Raw genomic sequence first — 22,876 nt, 5'->3', positions numbered from 1 at the left:
GAGGCCGGTTGCGGTTATTTACGAAAATGTAAACCTACTAACGCGTTATTTTTCTCCCCGTAACGTTTTGTCACCGTGCCCTGACCTCCGTTCGTAATGCACTGAGACGATTTTATTAAAAAACGGAGCGTTACAGGGGTTGGGAGGCTTCTGGTGTGAGGGGGGAGGAGAAACACCAAAGATTAAGAGCAGCCAAAAGCGGAGGAGACCGAGTGCAGCCTGGATATGGCAGAGCTGGAGCAGGCACAGCTACACTGAGAGAAAATCTGGTTAGAAAGCTGTAATTTCTGCGGAGGATGAGGCTGGGATTACTGACTCCATGGAAGGCTAATGTCAAACTGATTATTCTTTAGGTAAAAAAAAAAATAATTAAAATCAAAGGAGTAAAGAGTTCACTGAAATGTGAGAATGGCCAATTCTTTGAGAGGTGAAGTGTTGAATCTGTACAAAAATGTAAGTGTTCAATACCACAAGCACTTTCCTTAACCAGACAAAACCCTTTTACTGCACGCTCAGCCTATAAAAGCCCCTTTTTTTTTTCCTTTAAGCTGCTGTACCTGGGAAGGGAGTATCCCAAAGGAGCAGACTACTTTAGAAGCCGTTTGAAAGCAGCTTTTCTAAAAAATAAAGATGTGAAAGACCCTGAAAAAATCAAGCAACTCATCGCACGAGGAGAATTTGTTATCAAAGAGTTGGAGGCTTTGTACTTCCTCAGAAAATACAGAGCTCTGAAACAGCGCTACTACAGCGACGACAGCCAGTAATGGGCATTGAGGACTTCGCGTGTAACGATACAATTCCATGAACAATAAAGGAGCTGTAACCTCAGAAGAACTGAGACGTAAATCTTTCCAACCCATCCAGAGTAGAAATTAGGAATTTGCTTCCCCTCAAGTAGTTGCTTGAAGGACTTGGGGTTTTTATGTGGGCAATAGGTTTTTCTCAACTACCTCTGACTTCCTTGAACTAAAGCTTCACGTACGAAACGGTTTTGCAGGAAACAGCGGTAACGTAATTCTGTTCCATTTCCCTGCGCTGCAGATGCTGAACAGGTAGCTCCTCTTAGCCGATAGCTTGGTGTTTGAATGCCGATTCAAGGCACTACACTTCTTGTTACTTGGAAGATTCATCAATTTTTAGTGTCTTCCACCTTTTAATGATTCATTTCCAGCGTAAATGAGCACCTTCTCCAAAGCAAAGATTTGAACTGCGTCTGCTAAACGTGCACGAGCCACGCTGGCGGGGACGGTGCCAGGAAGGGGGCGATTTTGAACAACAGTGGTTTAAGCACTTTAAACCCTAAAGACAGTTCCTGCTACTGCCAGTTTCTGATGCGGTGTAACCGCTGTAGCGGGAACACAGAACGTTACCCTTCTCCCTGGAAGAGAGGTGCGACCGTGGCGGTTTGCTCCCTGGGTAACTCTGTACGCCTTGGCTTGTCTGTAGGCAAGGCAGACTTGTGCCAGAACTGATCCTCTGCACATGCTCTGTTTTGTAGGATTCTACCTGCATTTCTGTCCCATCTCCAGTATCATTTAGGTATTTGGGGAGATCACTGCAGCAGAACTGCCGACAACAGCAACATCAGCTTCAATTCCGCTACATGTTGCGTTTAAACCTCTTCTGAACACGTACCTTCAGCTGCAGAATTTAACCTACCCTTGTCAATAACTGCTAAAAGTTGATTATCCATACCTGGTAACAAAGGGCCAAAGTGTAAGGTTATAGAGCAGCAGCGGTTTCACACCTTTTTCCCCCGCAAACAACGCCATCAGTCAAGTGTCCTTCACCTTTTCTCCAAGCTTATGGAAGGCAGCTGACAGAAGAAAACACACACAGCGGGGAAGGAACACAGAATGGTTGCTCAGGGTGTTTTAAACCTGCGGACCCATTCAGGGCTGCAGTCGGGCTGACGACAGCAGGGTCTGCGGGGCACAACCGGGGGCGGTGTGGGCCAGGCGGCATGCGGCCAGCCAACAAGACGCGTGAAGCGCGGCTCTGCTCGTCGCCAGGTACAGGACGCAAAGGCTGCAGAGGTAAAGCGTTCTGTCCGCTCGTGGGATAATCCGTTAGAGCTGAGGCACTGAAATTCTTGGAGAGAAAAAGCAAACTGGGACAGAAACCCACAATAACTATTTTTTATTACATTACAATAAATAGGAGCAGTACAGTTTGACAAAAAAAAAATGACAAATTCCAGATCACCTCACAGCACATACTCCTAAAAACATTAAAAATTTTAAAACAAACAGTGGTCTTTTTTTTTTTTTTTTCTTTTTTTAACTTAATGTCTGGGTATGACCAACATTCCTAGGTCACGCAACTGAATGATGGAAAAAACTGGATCACACTGCATATGTTCCACATCAAATAAAGCACAATGTACAAAATGTGCATGTTTCAGTTTACACTATACAAAAATAGTTAAAATACATTCCAGGTAAACATATTACATTAAGAAGTCATTCTAGTAAGAAGTTGGCACTCAAGAGGAAAAAGCAGAAGTATTTTCAACATGAAAACACAAGACAGTGGAAGAAAGAAATGTTGGGAAGGATTTACCATCTATGTAGCTTTATGTAAACTTGAGACAGAATGATTTCTTTACAGTTTTGATGGTCGTTGAAGGTACTAGTTGTATTGCTTCGTAGTACAGACGAGAGCAGAGGATTGTGTGTCAGTATCTACCCACTGCAGCGATCCCGTGACCGTAACAAAACTGATGCAGTGGAATTTACAGCAAGAATCGTATGGCGAGGAGACCGGTCAAAAAGAATTAAGTTTGGGTTTTGAAACAAAACCGAGCAATAGCGTTGTTTACCGGAGTTACATAAAGCTACTGTAAGAAGGTGTTACTCCCTGACACGTGGCAACTGGATGCGTGAACGCAGCAAGCGATTCACACGCTCGTTTAGTAGTTGCTGTCGGAACGGACAGCACCCGGGTATGTTCTTGGAAAGCATTTCAAATAGGGGAAGACAGAATAATCATGAGATCAACTTGTGCAAGCTGCAATCCAACATGCTTCACCAAATCTCGACAAATACGAAAGACAAAACTGCACAACAGCGGCAAGGATGTGGGTTTCCTTTAAAAAGCAAAGTAAATAAGGGCTCATCTAAACGGATTTTGTACTAATTTAATTAGATTGGTGGCTACAGATGCCGTTTAGTGGGGGAAAAAAAACCCAACCCTGTTTTATATATAGCTTTCCATTAGAGCTTTATAACACCACATTTGATAGACATTTCAGCTTAAATTTCTAACAGTTTTTAGTTAAATTAGCGTAAGAATTTTAGACCAGCCCTAATTTTACATGCAGTGTGACTCAGTTACCAAGTACCTTAACCTTCAGATTACTTCCATTTGCTCAAGGTATACTACCCACTTTTGCTACGTTCCTCATCTATCATCAAGAGTGTCTAAAATGTGCAAACAACTAACGGTCTCCCAAATGTTTCAACCTCAGAAGGTGCAAAACGTGTTGCGACATTAAGAATCTGTTCTTTTTCCTTATTGGTCCTTAGAAGACACACGTTAGGTTCTATTACTGTTTTTCAAAGTATTTCGTAGTCTGTAGCGTATTTCGCACCCAAGCTGAAAGGAGGGGAGGTGGGGCTGGGTTTTGGGGAGGGGAATGGGGGGGCGCAGGCAGGGAAAAGCGTTATTTCTCTCAGCCGCGCCGCAGTTCAAGAACACGCAGCAATCCGGACAGCACACACCCTCCCCCCCGCCAGCTTTGCTGCTTTCTCACCGTGGGGGGGTTTGTAGAAGCACGACGATCCTTCCCTCACCCGGCTGCACCTCTGACATCACATCAACGGTCCAAGTCACTCAGGCATAGGAAAACCGCACTGGGTAAGACTTCCACATCATTGTGTAGGTGTACCCGAAGTGCAATGCTGCAATTCCCTGTGCCAAGCTTTCCAGTGGCCTGAACTATCCTACTTCAGCGTCTCCTGGTTTATTTTTACAGGTACACCAGTCACATTTTCCAATTTTGCTCTGCAGCCCAGTTAGGTACCGCGAAGCAGCGTACCTGCAGGCACCCCGGCCCGAAGGAAACGACGCCACACATACGGCAAGACAACGGAAACTGGCAACACCGGAATTCCTGGCTCTTCCTTCAGTGCAGAATAACTAGACTACTGCAGTACCAACAGGAGAGCGGCTACAAAAATTCTGCATTAATGCCAATCAGGGGGGAAAAAAAAAAAAAAAAGAGGGGGGAGAGGGATCACAAGAGAACTTAACCACGGAGAAAGACGACATTAAAACCTCGCTCTGGCTTTGCGACACTGGAACTCCACTCACCACCCATTTCACCTGTGCAACGACACTGGTACTTCACAGACATCACACCAACACCACGGACCCTGGAAACCATGGTCTGTGCAAACTCGACACCATTTTTATGGCACAGTGGATTTCCAAGTCATTTGCATGAAGCAGCTAAATCCAACTCATCCGTTCACTCATTTGATGTTACTGCAGTTTAAAAATTCCTCCCCTATTTTGCACAAAATGGGCATCCGGAAATATTTCATGCCACTCTCGGGGGACAGAACCAGAATGGTTTAACTTCACTATATAATTTAAGATTAATTCTGATTTAATTCTAATGGCAACTTCTGGATCCATGTATGAATTAACCTAAGAATTTGAATCAACTGATCTGTTAAGGCTTTGCAGTATTTCCTAGAGACAAAGGGTGGAATCCTGTACCTACTGAACACAGCTCCTTAAAGATCTGCCCCCAGGGGGGTCAGCAGAGCTAGGATTTCACCCTGGTCTTCACACACAAAACGTCAGTGAGTCTTAAAGCAATGCATTAACAACAGCAAATCAACCTAATTAGAACTTTTACTTTTTCCATTGCCAGATGTGCATTGTTGTCTTTTTTTAATTTTTCTTTTTTTTATAGAAAAAATAGAGTATTTAAGGAGTGACCGTGACAAATTGCAGTGAAAAATTTTCTGTGTGAAAGTTTTATCTTTACATTCATTACAGTTGATCTGAAATGCTACAAGACTAGACGCCTAGAAGCAAAATCTACAGGAAGACTATAAAGGCTTCTGGTCTCTCCATATTGCAGTCAGTCTAAAATAAAAGAAAGGCTGAAATTCAAGTCTCTTTTGCTAACTAGTCCTTTTTCCCCAACCAGATTGAAAAAAAAAAAAAAAAAGCCCAAAAAATTAAAGGGGATGTTAGAATGTGTAGAGCATCATTTCATTGTTTGGTTTGCACACAGAAGTTCACAATCAGTAAGAAAAATAAGAAGTTAGCAACTGTGCATGCACCGAAGAGTCCCAAGACAATTCTCAGGGTTTTTTTGTTGGATGGGTGTTTGTTTTTTTCACAGGCGTTGCTAGTTCAAGAACCAACAGTCAAAGAATACTGGCACTTTAAGAGGAATGAAGTTTCCACTGTCATTTAAAACAAGCATTCAGGTAAAGCTAACAGGATCATGAAGCAGAAAATAAAGTAATGCTAAAACGAAGGCTAATAATTTAGTGTAATGTACAAAAATTACTTAAGTACTTCTTAAGAATAAGGATAAATTGTATTTACATAATTATACACTTTGTCTTTGTCTTCTTTTTCTTCTTTTTACCATCTTTGCTCATCTTCTCTTTGTGTTTTCTGATTTCTCGAACTAATGTATAGAAGGCATCATCGACACCCTGAAAAGAGACACACAGGCACACATTAAGACCGCATGAACAGACCGAGGCACCTGCTCAGGCACGGCCTGCGTTGGCGGGAGCCGGTAGGTGAGGTGCGCTCCATCGGCCCTCTGGTTCGCTGCACTGCCTTCTCCTTTCTGAGGCTTTTATGACGTCCCCTGGAAGAGGCTGGAGGAACTCCATTCCTGTTTCTTGGGAAGGGGTGTGCTGGGAAAACTGCATTCGGATGGAAAGGGCCGCATCAGAGGAACAGTCTGACTGCGTTACTGTGCAGGGGCAGAGGTGCTGCAGGAGAGCAGCTTTGAGGAGCGGGCTCCCATCATTTGAACAGAAGCTCCCAGCTACAGGCTGCTCCTCTCCCAAATTCCGAGGAGCATGGAAAGAGCCAACTGAACGAACTGTTTTGATGCCAGCAACAGCCAACACCCGCCTGCCCTCCTCAGCTGCTCCCCAAAGCGGGCTTACAGCAGCCTGCAGGCAACGCACTCCTCGGGCCGAGCACCGACACCCCACAGGTCCAATTCCATGACTGATGAGGTAAGGGAAGTAATTTAGTGTACTGCCCTCTTCTCCATCTCAAAAATGGTACGTGTTGTCCCATCTCAAACTAGGGAAGTATAGGTACCAATGTTTAGATTGTAAGACTGCAGAATAAAGTTCTGAAGCGTAAGTTAGCTTTGGTTATAGCTTAACAATCTATATGCAGTTTGAAAAAGTAAACACGGATATTTGTAGCAAGAATTCAATTCTACATGTTCAGGTCATTTCTCAGGCACATTGATGTAGTAATCACAACACAGTTTTATAAATCTTTACAATCAAATCAATCCCATGTTCCCATGATCAACTATTGTTTGATAAATCATTCCGTTTGAATTATATAGAGACACATGGAACACATTATCGACAGTGCTGTATCATGTAGAATCACTCAGAAATCTCCACGACTCCAACAGTTAAGCTACAGGCACAAAAGCTAAAGCTTCTTCACAAATCAGTGTTTTTTTGGGGGTAATCATAGCTGGGAAAAATTAACTCTGGTCAAATGCGATCAGCGTATGTAAAAGCCTGACATGAACTGTGATCAAGCCCAATGCTACACGGCATACTCTGTAACAACCTATTGACCTGACACAGCCTGTTCTATTGCCTGGCTTTCAGGTTGCTCCGAATCCCAATCCAGTGCTCGTGCCCTCAGCCAGCCTTTACGTTCAACAGTTTGAGCACTGACAGTCATAAAATCATTAAGATAAGAAGCGATGTTGATTCTTCACTAACTTACTCCTTATGTCATCTTTTAGATGGATCATAAATAGCTGTATACTGTTAATGTATCACAGCAGCCCACTGCATCACTACAGAACTGCGTCTAGACATGTAGCCCTGCAGCTGGCAGGCAGCTTCCCACCTCCTGTCAGCTAACAGAGCTGAAGGCACTTCAAGCTGCCAGTAAAAATTAGCACTCTTCACTCCTGTGTGCCTACTTCAGTAAGAGAAGCGAAAGGGAACTCTGGAAAAAGCACAACAACAAAAAGGCAAGAGTCATCTCATACATGACTGCTTCAAACACGAAATGGTGATGAGACTTAGCACAGGCAGTCCCAAGAGCAGCGAGGTGATAAGTAGCTTCACTTACAAAGCAATGAATCATGGAATGGTTTGGGTTGGAAGGGACCTTAAAGCCCATCCAGTTCCAACCCCCTGCCATGGGCAGGGACACCTTCCACTAGACCAGGTTGCTCCAAGCCTCATCCAGCCTGGCCTTGGACACTCCCAGGGATGGGGCATCCACAGCTTCTCTGGGCAACCTGTCCCAGTGCCTCCCCACCCTCTCCAGGAAGAACTTCTTCCTGATATCCAATCTAAACCCCCCCCCTTTCAATTTAAACCCGTTACCCCTTGGCCTGTCACTACAGGCCCTTGTAAAAAGTCCCCCCCAGCTTCCTTGTAGCCCTTTCAGGTACTGGACGGTGCTATAAGGTCTCCCCGGAGCCTTCTCTTCTCCAGGCTGAACAAGCCCAACTCTCCCAGCCTGTCCCCATAGCAGAGGGGCTCCCGCCCTCTGAGCATCTCCGTGGCCTCCTCTGGACTCGCTCCAGCCGGTCTATCTCCTTCTGGTGTTGAGGGCTCCACAGCTGGACGCAGCACTCCAGGTGGGGTCTCACAAGAGCAGAGTAGAGGGGGAGAATCACCCCTCTCCCAGTATGGCCTAAATTTATTCTAAAACTTCACATTCAACTTCACAAAACATTCACAAGTAACTCTTGTTCGATCCAGGCCCTTGGCAGCCCATCTCCCCATACTAACAACACACATTTGCAAGGTCTTGTAATACACAAAATACACTTGCAAGCTGTTCTACATTTTAAAATATTATTGATCAACATAAAATTGATGTAGTATGCCTAATGGAAGAGTAGCCTGGGCTCTGGGAAAGGTCATGTCACCCATGAATCTTTTGAGAATTAGGAACGCTTGGTGTTATTTTAGAGAGCGCTAGCGTATTTTGCTTGTAATTTCAGCATTAACACACAACACAAACCTTTAGCAAACGTTTAGGGAAATGATGTAGGAATGACCTCTCAAAGTGCATCTACTGCACTTGCCATCCCAGACAGTCAGCTGGGAGGAAAGCACCGAGATCAATCACAACAGACAGAAGAGTCTCATTCTCAGAACACGAGAACGGTGTAAGAAAAACCTCTGCGCAACATTCTTTGACAAGACTGCTCGTGTACCCTTACAAAATCTACCTTTCAGTATTCCACACTCCTCATTAATGTGTCAAAAATAATCATTACAAGGACAGTCACCGGCTTTCAGCAGCATCTTCCAATGCGACGTGCTAAACAAAAACTGCAATTTAAGTCTTCAACAGGCAACCCTCCCTCATTAAACCGTTCTTAAACTACAGAGAAAATAACTTGTGCAAAAGAATATCCGGAGACCATTGTGGGCCTTTAAACACAGGACTTCTGGGTTCAGGCTGAAACCTCTGTTCTGCCCTAGTAGGGTGATGAGCTGTTAAATACAGCGCATGTCGCAACATACCAGGGAGCTGACTTGGCTTTCCTCCGTGCATTTACACCTCTGGAGATCAAGCCTTTAAAATGATTAACTATTAATTTAGTAGTTCAGTCCAGCCACAGTTCCTCTTAAATTCAGGTAATGACTATAACAGGACATATAGAACCACATTCAGAGTATTTGTGAATTAGAAATGGAGAACTCAATCCACAGACTGAAGAGTGAAAGACCTCAGTTCATGTTTTAACCGCAGATAATTTTTATCCAGGCTCAGAATTAAAAACCCCAGATTCACTGTGCGTGCTCAGAACTATACCACACTGCCTCAGTTAAGGTGCACTGACAGAACTTGCTCCTGGCACTTGATTTCCCAAGGGCAACTAAGAAATGAAAACAGAAGAGTCTGAACTGTGTCTGTCCTGGCCACAACTTTTCATTGGTCCCATGACCACACAGAAGTCTGTAAATCTAGTTATATGTATGTATGAGACCTGTCAACTAACCTGACTGTCAATAAGAAACCCTAAACTCATAAGGAAACTAGAATTCCTAAAGACACCAGGCTCAAATAGGCCCTTAAACAAGCTTATAATTGTTTAAGAGTGCATTTTTAATACATACATTTTTAAGAGATATAATACGCACACACACGCGTATCAGTCAGATTATTTGTGTACCTCAGTAGTACAATGGAAAAAAATAATGAAATTAAGAGTTTTAACCAAAATTCTAAAAATTAATGAACTTCAGTAATTCAAACATTGTAATAACAACCCAGCTCAACCTGAATCGCCTCATCTAGATGCCCGATTTATGCCTTAGAGAAACTCTTCTTCGTAGTACGCTTTTTATGCAAAAGCTTTAATGCTTTCAAGAAAGACCTTTTGAGGATTTGACACTGCATTTCAGAAATTTCTTCCTGCTAGCTGGAAATAAGATGAGCAAAAGGTGTTACGTACTTTTGGAACCTCTCAGAAAGCATCAGCAGTTAACGGTAGGTAATCTGGGTTGTCAAAGTCTTCACCTACCTTGTATAGATTAACTCGACCAAGAAGGTATCCCGTAAGCAGCAGGAAGGTAAACTGAATATTCCAAGAGGCAGCAAAACTCTGGACCATCATATTTGATTATCCACAGACCAAAAAGGAAAATAAATACTGACTATCACTGCAAATTGTGTTATGAGTATTTCTGAAGTCTCAAATCCCAGCTGAAAGACTCTCATCATTAGGTGCTGCCCTCCTCAGCTTATCTGCTATACATCCGACTGAAATAATACGCATCTTCTTACTGAATAAAAAGCAATTCCAGCCAGACTGTTTTAAACATTGGATTTCTTATTCCACTGGAATCACTACTCAACTACAGCTGCAGCGCAGCAATTTTGGAATACGGTTGCTGAAATGACTATCGATACTACTCAGAATTCACTCGTGTACTGACAAACGTTTCCTCCCCTCAGCAAACGCTCTTGGAGTTCTAGAGTCCTGTAGTTATCGTTGACAAAAAGAGATTCCCCCCATTTGGGGAAGACACCACCACCACAACCAAACTGTACTTCTCTTGGCCATAGGCAGAAAGAAAGGAGGAAGCTGGTAGAAAGCAAGCTGAGCTATCAAAAAGAACCTTAAAAATCTGAAAAGATGCTTCTGCTGAAAATAATGAAAAACACAACTGCCACCATCCCATTCTCATTCTCCCAAGGAATTCCAGAGAGGAAAACCCGACAGAATTCAGGATCTTTACAGAATAAGTACTAATCTGAGGTAGGCTACACTAGTGAGACAGCAAGAAACACCAAAACTGGTTTTCAGAAGGCTACACGAAGGAGGTTTAAGCAATTTAATTCATACTGTCGTCATCAAAAGTAATCCTGCCAAGCAGCTGTTAGCTGTTTTTCACTAACTAGGGAAGAATAAAACAAGGTATGTTGATGGCATCAATTTTATTGATATTTGGGTGCAAGACTGGGCTGCTTCCTAATTGGTTTCCAGTTTCCTGCAAAGGAAACCTTTGACACGAAGGTCACGAAGCGCATCTTTAAGGAAAGACCTCAAGAACTCTCTCAGAGCCATCATTCTCCACTTACCAAATCTCAGTTTTTAAGCCTGAGCAGATCTAGTAAAAACTGATATGAAACAAAATTTCTCCTTGCTCCCCTACAAGAGGAACAGAACTCCCTTACTGAAGGGAATATTCCTACAGTTGGGAGCATCTCTTCAGAGTCCAAGTCAAATTCCACTACCTCTGCGAGATGCTCTGAGAAGTGAGAACACAACTCGAAGGGCAAACAGTTCTTCTGTTACACAGTGGGGAATTCCCGGTCAGCCTCCTGTTGGACAAGCGCATAAGGAGTAACAACCCACTCTGGATCAGCGCAGTAAGAGGGAAAGAATTAACAGCAGCCATATACCCAAGGAGCTATTCTGATGGTTTGTTCAGGAAGTGCTGGAAGTGATTTAGACCCACCTAGACACTTCTGCCCTATCACGGTTTCTTCTCCCCTCTCCTCCTCCCTTTTTTTTCTCCTTACAGGAATGTACTGAAAAACACCCCCCAATTTTGTGACAATTTGTTTTTGCTGTGGGGTTTTTTTGAGGGGTGGTTTTGTCACGTTCATTTTTCTCCCCACCCCCTCCAGTTTTACTTCACTGTTGCTTCACCCCTGGCTTTGTAAAGGCCCTCAAAAAACTGAAACCCTACCATTTTGCCCACATCTGGATTACACATAGCATGATAGTTGACAAAAAAAAGAAAACTAATGTATTTCTGAAAATTGGTAAAATGTTATTTATTTATTAGCTGCGGGAAAGCAAGGGGAAAATGGCATGGCATAAGGAAGGGCCTGAGAGTCAAGAAATCCTCCATGCTAGCCGCTAGCCAGATACTGCTTTGCTGGATTAGAAACCTCTTGTTTCTGCATCTGAGAAGGACTATGAAAGTGATGCTCTCCCCTCAGCTCATCAGCCTGAAGGTCCAACCAACACACACTTCAACAGTGTCTGCGATACACCTGCAACAAAACCTTTTCCTCTTAACTTCTTCACACACAAAACCAGCTCTGTGTTTCACCGATGGGGAACTTGATACGCAGCAGAGTGTTCTTGTTAATCTATCAAAAACCCATGGAAAAAAGCAAATCCCTAGTACTTGGGTGTTTGCCAGGAATATTATTCAGGACTACTGTACTCGAATCGGACTGGGTCGATATCTTAAATTACGTCATCAATTAACCACAAAATGTCTGATTTGCAAGCCACTGTCAATCATTTTCATTTGGCAGGTGATTTGTAAAACTTACCCTGGTACGTTACACAACTTACCCTGTTACATTACAAGGCATTTTTTAATTTTCACGCACCCTGGAGTCTTTTCTTCTTTGCTGATTTTTTTCACTCTGTACTGTCGAATCTCTCGCACCAATGTATAAAAAGCATCCTCCACTCTCTGCATTGTAAAACACAACTCCTTAAAAACTGCTTCGTTAACAATCGTGACATATTGGGACACCCACCGCAGGGGAAAACCGTAACAAAAACTACTGAAATTATGAGCTTTACTTGAGGGAAGTATTGGGATCTCCATTTATATCTTTGAAGTGCTGGGCTTGCACACTTGCTGCTTGATAAATACTTTTTAATGGAAGCAAGACAGACACTGATTACCAATTACTGTGAACAGCTACACTTCAAACCCTCTTTTTTTCCTGTACAAGGTAACACTTTGACAAAAAATAATAAAGAATTACCTTCTTCCATCACATACTGCCCTGAAAATAATACCTCTTGTATTACTGAACGTTTTCACACATCTCTGTGGGCAGGGAGGTATTTAGCAGGCACAAAACCTTTGATTGGTACTGGAAGGTACTTGTAAACACACAGTTAACCACCTATTTTCACCTCTTAGCCAAAGTGAGAAACTGTTACTGTTTGGGCAGGCAAGGAAGCTGTTTATGCTCCATTCTTTATATAATGTGTACTTCCTTTGGGGAAAAAAAAGAAATCTGTGGAACTAACTAACAAAGTATAGAGAAAGTCTAACCAGATAATATCCTAGGAGGTTACAGAGAAAATCTAAGAATACTAAATTCTGGACAATATGGATTTTACAGTTACTTACTTCACAGAGCAAGCAGCATGCTATTGAATTTAGGAAAAGAGATATTTGAGTCACAGCGAAGTGCTTTTAAGAAGTCCCTTAAGTATATGATATTTCCTAAGTAATTACTTTTGAAAGTTATTCTAATTATAGAAGTTATCCTTCCATGCAGAAAAAGAAACATGATGATATGAAGTGCTTGGTTCACATCAGGGCACACCTAATCTGTTCACGCTGGGCCAGACTCAGGCAACTGCCAAGGTTCCATAATAAAAACTAAGTGCAGAGAGCCTGGGAAGTTCTGCTCCTCAGATTTTTCTCTGGTTGAGGAGAGCTCTTCAGGTGTTCCAGGGATGACACAGCTATGTGCTTTACTTCTCTGGTCTCACATCCTACCTTTCTGCAGCTCTGTGTTTACACCACTTGGATATGATGGTACCATAAGAATTTTTAAAAAAGCCCCAAAAGTATGAGGACTGAAGATCTCTAAGCAAATACAAGATAAATAGGTACAGTACCAGCTGTAAGTTATAATATCTGTTATTTTAAACTGAGTGTATCTGTGCATGAACTTAAAAATTTAAATAAATCTGTGAGGACAGTCTTCTAACAAGATGCAAAATGTTCAGCTGCAGTTTATAAAGGGTAGAGCAAACCTCTCCTCTGCCTTGTTGTCAATATCCTTACTTGTCTCTTCAGTCAGCTCAACAGCGTTGTTAATACAAACTCATTATTTGAAAATTAAAAATAGAACAGACTGATTATTGTGGAGACAACAACTGTTTAAGCCCCAAAACTTTATTACTGCCTAAATGCACCATCTGGACTTTTATTTGGCAGATTTTCCATAAATTATTGTTCCAACCCATTATCATATTATGCACCTAATGATAAAAATAGCAAATTTTTACTGCCACTGGGTCATTTAGCATGAACTGTACCGTAGGCTGTCACATCGAAGCCTCATTCTTACCAAGCTGCTGCTTGTCTGAGGGTTCTTCTGAACAACACCCGCTTGAATTTAAGGATTGTATGAATTAGATTTATTTCTTGCATTGTATTACTCCGTTATACAGAACGTGCCCTGGTAGGATGTAGTAAAGTATTAACAGCAAAACCCAAGTAAAGCTCATACTTCCATGTTTTTCTGGAAGGAATGGAAGTTTACTCCTGAAGGGGAAACAGTAAACATTGATCAGCTGCTACGTGCCAAAGCACAGGCTGTACGAGAATCAACATTTTTGGAAGTCTACTCTTTGTCATAGAAACCCTTGATTTGATTATGGAGCCTTCACATGAATAATTAGATAGCAATTCTTCAGTCAACGTTGATTGCCAACTTTCCCATCACCAATATGAGCTGTAATTTACTTTAGCAATGCAGAGAGAGGGACAGACGCAGAGTGAAGGAAGAAGTCGCTACTACAGCCACCACCAAGAGCAGCCTCATGAATCTTGTCGAAAGAAATTATTCTGAAAGAACCATACAGACATATTTGCTAATTTCATTAACACAAGGTGGCTTTTTAAAGAGGCTGGCACCAGTCTTATAAACCATTTTAATACCAATTTCTTTTAAGATTCTTCAGTATTTTTCCTTAAATGAGCATGGGCCATACACCTAGGATATGACTAACCAGTTCTGTCAGCTGTCAGAACTGGAAGCAAAAATAACCTTTGGCAGATAGTAAAAAAAACTTCAAAATCTAAACTGCTATTTACTTAACAGCCCAAAGAACCCATGACCTTGAGGCAATGTGTTCAAGATGCTTTTGACTCCTAGGAGACAGCCAAACATTCAATTTAAAATACGACTGTGTGCAAAGAAGTGTTATTTCAAATACATACCAAAGTACAAATGGGGATTTTCACATGTTCTGCTGCTGTAAATAGCGCTTAAAGGAAACTAATGAAAGTTAGCCTTCACATCTCAAAAATGTTCTGTGTCCACCTTTATGCACTTGATCAGAGTTGGTCTCCAAAACCCAACTCTTAGACAAATGAACACCAAATTATTCATGAGGACACAAGCAGAAAGAACGCTACTCACTTGCACAGAAGCACTCCCAATGTAAAACTCTGCAGCAATAGTCATCTTAGCCAATACTGGAGAATACACAAACCTGCAAGAATCTCGTGTAACATTCAGCTTACAGGTTACGGCTAATTGTTTTTCTGCCTCTAAACCAGACACACTTCCAAGGACTGTTGGGAAACGCGTACTACAACTCGGCCACGTACAGAACCAACATGAGGTTGTGAAGGGAGAGGGTGTCAAGCTGATGACGTTATCTTACGACAGTTAAATACCAGTCGTACGTCAGTAAATTCATACTAAACATTGCACAAAATCATGATTAAAAAGCTGCAAAGTTAATCACTCCGAAGTTCAGAAGTGACAGAATTACAGCTGCCTGTCCTACCCCAATTTCACCCGTTGTGCAGACATATTCCTTTTTTGCTGCACCTACTTATCTTTAGGTTAGGTAAATAACAAACCTGTTCCCTCAGCATACCAGAGTCATTCAGCGCACACGCTGGATGCCAGAATTTGTTTCAGCATCATCAAAACTTTTTTCTTGAGGCCTTGCTCTCGGGAAGGACTGAAAGCTTTTGAAAAAAAAGTTTTACCTTACAAACACAAACAAGTGACAGAAAACACCTCAGCCCTCATTGTAAAGTCGGACAAAGCTATAATTGAAAACAAATTTTTTAAATGGGACCTGTACACTTGACCTACATCCAACGTGGTCTGCTGTTATAATCCAGACGGTATTATTAAACAGATATGACAAATCCCTAAAACAATGGCAAGCTGGTTCAAGCAAACTGCCTTAAATTATTGGCTACTCACAGATCTTGTTTGAAATGCAAGAATGAAGTTCTGTAAATACTGCACCGATTACTGTAGTTCTGTAAATACTGCACCAATCTCGGCAGGCACAGGTTCTCTACTTATTTTTGCCACAAACCTGGGGCCCAACCTATTTCACATCAGACAGCCAAAATAACTACAATGCCTTTTTAACAGCATCCCTGTGATTTAGGTCAACAGCTTCATTAAACACCTGAAAAGTGAGAACCTATTTCGCATCAGACAGCCAAAATAACTACAATGCCTTTTTAACAGCATCCCTGTGATTTCAGGTGTTTAATGAAGCCGTTGACCTAAAAGTGAGTGTAAGTATATATTCTCATCAACGACATCTAACGCTTCGGGGAATCCTTTACCCTGCTTCCAATAACGTCCATGCATCTGCTCTTCCTTCAAATTCAATACTAGCAGGATAGCTAAGTGTTCCACGGAATACAAAATCCTACAGTCAAACCACATTCGGGGTGCAGCCTTACAGCTCTTCCTTGCACAACTCCCAGGCAAACGGAAGCCCAGTGAAGAACACAGGATGCAGCTCTGGTGGGGATAAAACAAGTTGGCCTCTCATCTCTCACTGACACCACTGATGCTCTTGGGAGCCCTACGCTCATTTAGAGAGGGAAGAATTTGAATTTAAAGCTTAAGTCAAACCAAGAAAGACAAAACCAGCTACGAAAATAAACCTAAATCCATATCCTTTCACAATCCTTATGCAAAAGGGTGAGTATAAGTGATGCAACATGCCTTACAAAACCACCAGCACTGACATGTGTTTACATTTAGAAATAGGGCTATTGCTATCTTTCATAAATTATATTAATTTCAGTGTTCTAATTAAAATATAATCTATAGCATTATACCCAAGTTGTAGGGTGCACTAAGCCAATACTTCACTGATGAACTCAATGCTTTGTATGAAAATTCCCACAGAGACTTGGCTTAAAACACAATCTTCTTGCAGTAAGTTAAAGTTTACTGCTAGTCAGAACCAAATAAGTAAAACCAAAACCACTAGCTTTAGAACAACTTATTTCTGCACTTCATTTCAGTGTTTTTCTCCTTCCTGTTTTTGACTTTTTGGCTACAAATTTTTGGGAAATCTTAAAAACTGACTCAGCTGGAACTGGGGTATCATTCTGCACGAGCATATAATGCCATCATTACCAAAAGCGTCCTAGCAATCAAAACAGACTGCATGGCCAACTCCTATTTCTCTCTCTCTCCCGTTTCCTCCCCCAGAAACCTTTCTGATGCTCTCTGAGCCCCAGCAGAAGCAGGGCACGGGGAAGGGCTGAAGCAAGGAGATAGCGAGGGCCCCTTCAACAGGGCATTACCGACAATGTTTCAGTGTTGTGGATGGCACATACAGAAAAGGAAAAGAAGGTTCCTACTTCTAAATATTCATGTCAGACTTTCTACAGACTCCACGAGTCACCAGACCACCAGCTACATCTGCACATACTTGGAAGTTCTGCATGTAACCAGACAGAAGCAGATTTATTTACGTATTTTTAACCAAGGACTGAATTTTGCCCAATAAAAAAAATACAGTCCATGGGCCACATGCAGCTCACAAAATGGTTTGAATCCAGTAATTAAAAATGTTACTGTGGAAGAAGGGGTGTGTGTATATATATGCATAGATTTTTTTTATATATATGACAGTGTGACTGAAAAATCAAAATATGCAAATGCGTAAGTCTACACAAACACATACCCGAATATTTAGATGAACTTGCTGTAATTAAAGATCAGGTTCTTCTTCCAATTCCCTTTTGTCTTCTCAAAACTATTTTATTAGCACATCTTATGAAGCAGTTTCATAACACAACATGTTATGAACAGCACTGCGAAAGAATCTGCAGCCACACCTAGTGGTTCCAACTTCTAGAAACCAACATTCTCAGGAGAGTCTATCGGGTATCGTGGATTTTAAAATCCACAGGACACCTATAGGGACCCCCCTTATCTGTAGAGGGTGCAAAGCTCAGCTTTGAAAAACAAGAGCCAAGAGTCAGGTCCCTTCTGTAATGTTTCAGTTGGCACCTCCAGATATTCAGTCAGAGATACAAGCAGCTGAATTACAGAATGACAGTTTGTACAGAACTGGCCTACTGTCCTCTGAAACAAGCAGAGACCTCCAGCAGACCTCTTCAAAGTCTGAAAGAGAAAAAAGCAGATACTGCTTTGTGCAAACAAGGGTTTATAAAACTGGAGTGGTGATTTTTGAGCACGCGATTTTGTGTTGGCTAGGTGAGGTGGGGCTACTCGTAGGAGTAAACTGCAGGTGGGGAGAAGAAAACCTTGAAAACACACCATCGTAAACAAACTTTTATTGAGAGTGGCTCTGCAAAAGGAACAGCTCCTCAACAAAGCCTGATGCCCTATAAATCAGGCTGAACAAAGCAAAACCTAGGTGTTAGCAGAGAACTTCTAGTTCAAATGTAATTTCAGAGTTGTTCCTTTTTTATCCCAACATCTCCATGACAGCCACTGATACAGATCTTCCAAAGAAGTGGACTGAATAATTACAGTGGTCTGTGGCCACATCCCTCAGAACACCCTTGTGGCCTATTTCCAGCCATTAAAGTTAGTAGGATCTAAAAAAAAAAAAAAAGAGCTACACAACAGAGACATTCTATTGCCAAAAGTTACCATTCCTTTGATTTCTCTGTAAAGTTTTACTAATTAGGCCAGGTTTCAACCTGTCGAACTCAGGTGGGTGTAGCAAATTTGCACTAATAAAATACTCACTCCTCACATCCAAAAATTTAAGTACTACCTATGAGGAAATTCTGCCAAGTGACGCAGCTGAATCTACTTAGCAGTTACATTGAGCAGTTACTTAAATTGCAGTATTCTGCTCTTATTTACCTCCTTCTGCTACATCCAATTCCTGACTCATAACTTGCACATAACAATTCGGATTACATAGAGTGTATCAGTTATTTGCCCACTCGGACCTTATATAATTTGTATTGATAGTGAGGTGTTTACTCTTAAAAGAAAAACTGTAAGTCAGCTTTTCTTCCAGTAGAGAACCAGTTTAATCTGTATCTGTACATTATCCTCTCCTGAACGCACCGATGTGCCACTCTGCCCACCTCTGTCCTAGCAAACCCCGAGAGAAGCACTGAAAGGCCCTTAACGCCTGCCTCCATCTACAACAAACCAGCAGCGAGCTCTAAGGTGCAAGACAACCAGTTCACCCCAGCAATTCATCCGGTAGTTCCACCACAGACTCACGGTCGATTGCTTAGCTATAAAAAACAGACATCACCCATGTCGCACTAATGCTGATACAATGCCTCAAAGAAAAATTCCTCTTGTGATTAATGAGAAGAATAAACTAATTAGCTGTTTGTCCTCTTAATCCTCTCGCTGAGGGGGGAAAAAAAAAAAAAAAGGCATTTCACCTCTAAGCAGAAGTGCTTTTTATTCTGTTGAAGCCTATCGCAAGGTTACGAATGCCGGAGCCGCCCGACAGCGGAGAGCAATAGCAGGACAGGTCTCAGTCTTCCAGTTTGCGCAACTGAAGCGAATCATTCATTAATAAACAATTACCAGTTGTCAGCGAGTTGACAGAAAGAAGAGACACCACAAGAATTTCTGCTCTGGAGAAATACAGCCATCGTACCACCAAGCAATTGTCAGGGCTCAGAATAATTAACATTATGATAATTCAGATGAGAGTTCTGCATTTGTAGCTGGGAAGTTTTGAGTTTTACCTGTCTTGTCTTTGCTGATGTTTCAATGAAAGGAATTCCGTAACTTCTTGCTAAATCCTGAGCTTGTTTTGTATCTACTGTTCTGGAAGGCAAATCACATTTGTTTCCTACTAGCACCATTGGGACATCTTCAGAGTCTTTAACTCTCTTTATTTGTTCCCTAAAAAAAAAAAAAAAAGGTAGACTTTAAAACAATGAAAAAAATTAAGTGAACAGATTCCAACATCCTTCTTTATGCTAATTTACTGCACGTACACTATTAGAAGCCACCAAAAAATAAATTGAACAAACCCGTCACCGTTTATTTATCATCTCATTTAGAGGGAGAAAAGAAGTTGACATTTTGCAAATTACTACAGATATTGATGTCATTACACTATTTTTAAACAGCAAATGCCAGAAGCAGCTCTGGTATAAATCTTACCACTTATGTCTCACACTCAGCACTCACAATACTCAAAATCATTTGCTAAGATAAAACACTGTCAAAAGTGCTAGGACTGTTGTCTCGACTTGGTTTGGTTTTGGCTATTTTTTCCTTAATTAAAGGCAGCATTACAAACTGCATTTAGATAGGGTTTTTTTTAACTCTGAAGACTACTGGTCTAGTTCTCTACAAAGAGGAATATGGTAAGAGCATCCTTTCAAACACTAGTTAGAAAGCATCTTGAAATACTAGTTAGATGTACTTGCCAGGAATCTCAAATAACAATCATTAACTTCATTGCTTTTGCCTTCACAAATAACCTAGCAGTATGTTCCTCAATGTTATTTATAAGCCATCAGCTTCAGTCTGCAGGGTCATCCTCAGGTGTGTGAATGCACAGCAGGAACTCACAACATTCTTTGAAATGATCTGGGAAAGCTGCCTTGTGCACCTCTTTAAAAACAAAAATTCCACATAAAAACCTCTAAGCTCTTTCTGCCCCTTGTCAACGCCTATCTCGCCTTTGTCCACTCTTTCTATAGCCAGGGGAAACCCATTTGCCACAGTCTGGTTAGATAAGAAAGAGAAGTTTAAGGTGTTTCTGAAAACCATAGGTATGGTATTTTTACTTTGTCACCCCTGCTGTGCTAACCCTTAACAGCCTTTTTTTTTTTCTTTAGTCACCAGTACCAATTCATGATATATAAAATGTTCTAATTGAATGTAATTTACACGAAGACTGGCTAGCTCAATTTAAATATAAACAGTCCTGAAAGAAAGTGCCCACATTCTCAACACTGATCTCTCCCCCAGGTTAGCAGGCAGCAGATTTGCCCCTCTGGTTTGCAACGGCAATCCCCTGACCCCGCAGCTGCTCCATGGAGAAAAGGCAGCAGTAAACTATTTCTCTAAGTAGGTATCTACCTGTGTAGCTACTCACATCAGCACACCACAATGAAATCAGCTGGCCTGCAGGAGCAAACGTGACCAGGGGAGCTGCACCTGCTGACCTGGGTTACCCCCAGCTGCCATGGTACCCCACCTTAAACGAGGAGCCGTGACTTCCATCCATAACACCACCAGTGCAACTTCAGCTTATGAGAAGATGGGGCGCTTGTGGGTAATGCTGACAGCAAAACACTGCTCCACCATACAGTAACGTAAATCTGACAGCGTTATAAATGCCTACCTACGAATACCTCAACATTAGGTGCTTGGGACTAATCCCAAACCCATGCTGCAAAGCTCAGGGGTCTTCGGTGGGATCCGCACCGCCCTCTAACAGAACACCCAAGGAGAATTCAGTGTAGTAGCAAGCTACTAATTATAAGTGATCTGATGCGTTAATCACTAGAGACTGCTTCTATTTCTGTATTAGTGTAGCTGAAAGGAAGCCACGAGTTGCAGTTTTTAATTACTTATTAAAAAAGAGAATATGAAGAAACTAGTAACAGCGTGCTTTTAGCAGTCATCCTGGGGGTCTGATCTCCTTAGACATCAGGGCTCACCCTTGTCACTCTTCTGCTAACTTTACACAGGTATTTCCCCTTCACCCCCAGAACAAAAGTCAACAATTGACAGTATTGTCTGTACAATTTCAGTTGCATCAGTTTTTCCATCTTAGCCAACAACTTTATGTATGGAATGGGCAGAGTTTACCTTTAGAGAAGTCTTTACAATGAACAGGCAGAAATACCAAGTCGCATTACTTTATACCAGAAGACTTTGCAGGTATTTTGTCTGCCTAACTTGTGAACAAGGCAACAGATGTTCAGATTACCCCCAATTCCAGACCTACTAACACACAAAGAAGTTGCAATATTGCTAATTTGCCAATTTCCCCTTAGATGCTATGTCATAAACGAGATCAAACTATCTTCTAGTGGAAGAGCTAGCAACCTACCCACCTAATACAAGAGTCAGTCAATTATCTTTCAATATACACACCTATAATGGTGAATATCTTCAAAAGACTTGGTATTGTTTATAGCAAATACACAGAGGAAGCCTTCCCCTGTTCTCATATATTGATCCCTCATTGCACTGTATTCCTCTTGACCTGCTGTATCAAGAATATCCAAGAGACAGGTTTCTCCATCAATTACTACTTGCTTCCTGTAGGAATCCTAAGAAAAGAAAAAAACCCAAACCTTGGTTAAACACAAACAAGTAAGATTTCAAACACCTCTAAGTCAGGAGATATTCAAGTTCTTTACTAGTAACCAAGCAGGACTGAAAACACTGCAGCATTAAAATCCAACTTTACGGATGGGCAAGTGACAGTAGGAAAACAGCATCCCGTATTTACCCGTACAGAGTAACCTAGGAGTGGAAACAGCACTGGAAGGACACGTTCTTCTTTGCATCCTGAATCTTCAGCGTGTAATCGCAGGTGTGCGTGCGTGCAGACAGAAGAGCAGCGTTCTTATTTTTTACAAAAGGACAAGAAGTACAAACTGGATCCAGATCAAAAGCACCGCCCTTTAGTCTCTGTTAACAGAAGTACTGACGAAACTTGTAATTCTGATTTTAAGAGGTTTGACTTTGTTCAAGATTACTCAGTTTACCAATTTTTTTTTAAAGCAAACTTTGACCTTCATTCTATGGATGTTTATGAAAACACTGTGCCCCAGCAATGTACAAAATAATAAAATAGGAAGAGTACGCAAGTAAGACGCCTCCAAAACTCTATGCCACTGAAAAGGAAGTCAAGTATGAAAAGCCTGCACTGTTGGGACAGGAAATCTGCTTTGTGTGCCTAAGTAGGTGCATAAAATGGTATTTGCCATTAAGTTATCAAAATCAAACTGATATTATTTGAAGTTCAACCTCAGCCAACACAGACCAACGGTCATATAAAAGCCCGGATGGGTTGGTTCACAGAGATGTCAGAACAAATTATTTCAATGATATCAGTTCAAAGTTTTCAGGTCACTGATTCAGGTGGCTAAAAATCTGAACAAAGTCCCAAGCAACTAGATAGTAATGTCTCTTTACAGCTCTTTTTGGTGCTAGGCTTCTATGAGTCCGT

The 22,876-nt window shown here is 41.7% G+C and overlaps 2 protein-coding genes across 2 annotated transcripts; one reads left to right on the top strand and one right to left on the bottom strand.

Moving 5' to 3' along the window:
- Positions 1 to 408: 408 nt before the first annotated feature.
- On the top strand, positions 409 to 764 carry LYRM5 (LYR motif containing 5). The gene is made up of 2 exons (XM_010158525.1): positions 409 to 453; positions 549 to 764. The coding sequence occupies exons 1-2, from the start codon at positions 409 to 411 to the stop codon at positions 762 to 764; spliced, it is 261 nt and encodes an 86-aa protein (XP_010156827.1).
- Positions 765 to 5,342: 4,578 nt separating this feature from the next.
- LOC104504813 (GTPase KRas) lies at positions 5,343 to 21,971 on the bottom strand (the record flags this gene model as incomplete). Its single annotated transcript, XM_010158526.1, has 3 exons — positions 5,343 to 5,684; positions 19,419 to 19,578; positions 21,793 to 21,971. Coding segments are annotated over 3 exons (456 nt in total), but the record flags the coding sequence as incomplete, so codon positions are not given.
- Between the last annotated feature and the right edge of the window lie 905 nt (positions 21,972 to 22,876).

Source organism: Eurypyga helias, unplaced genomic scaffold (genome assembly GCF_000690775.1).
Source record: "Eurypyga helias isolate BGI_N326 unplaced genomic scaffold, ASM69077v1 scaffold32229, whole genome shotgun sequence".
Classification (NCBI taxonomy): Eukaryota; Metazoa; Chordata; class Aves; order Eurypygiformes; family Eurypygidae; genus Eurypyga; species Eurypyga helias.
Note: the sequence above shows the minus strand (reverse complement) of the source record. Positions and strands in the feature narration are given on the sequence as shown.

Coding starts and splice junctions, on each gene's coding strand:
- LYRM5 (XM_010158525.1), top strand. CDS start 409: ATGGCCAATTCTTTGAGAGGTGAAGTGTTGAATCTGTACAAAAAT. Junction 454..548: donor TGTTGAATCTGTACAAAAAT/GTAAGTGTTCAA, acceptor TTTTCCTTTAAG/CTGCTGTACCTGGGAAGGGA.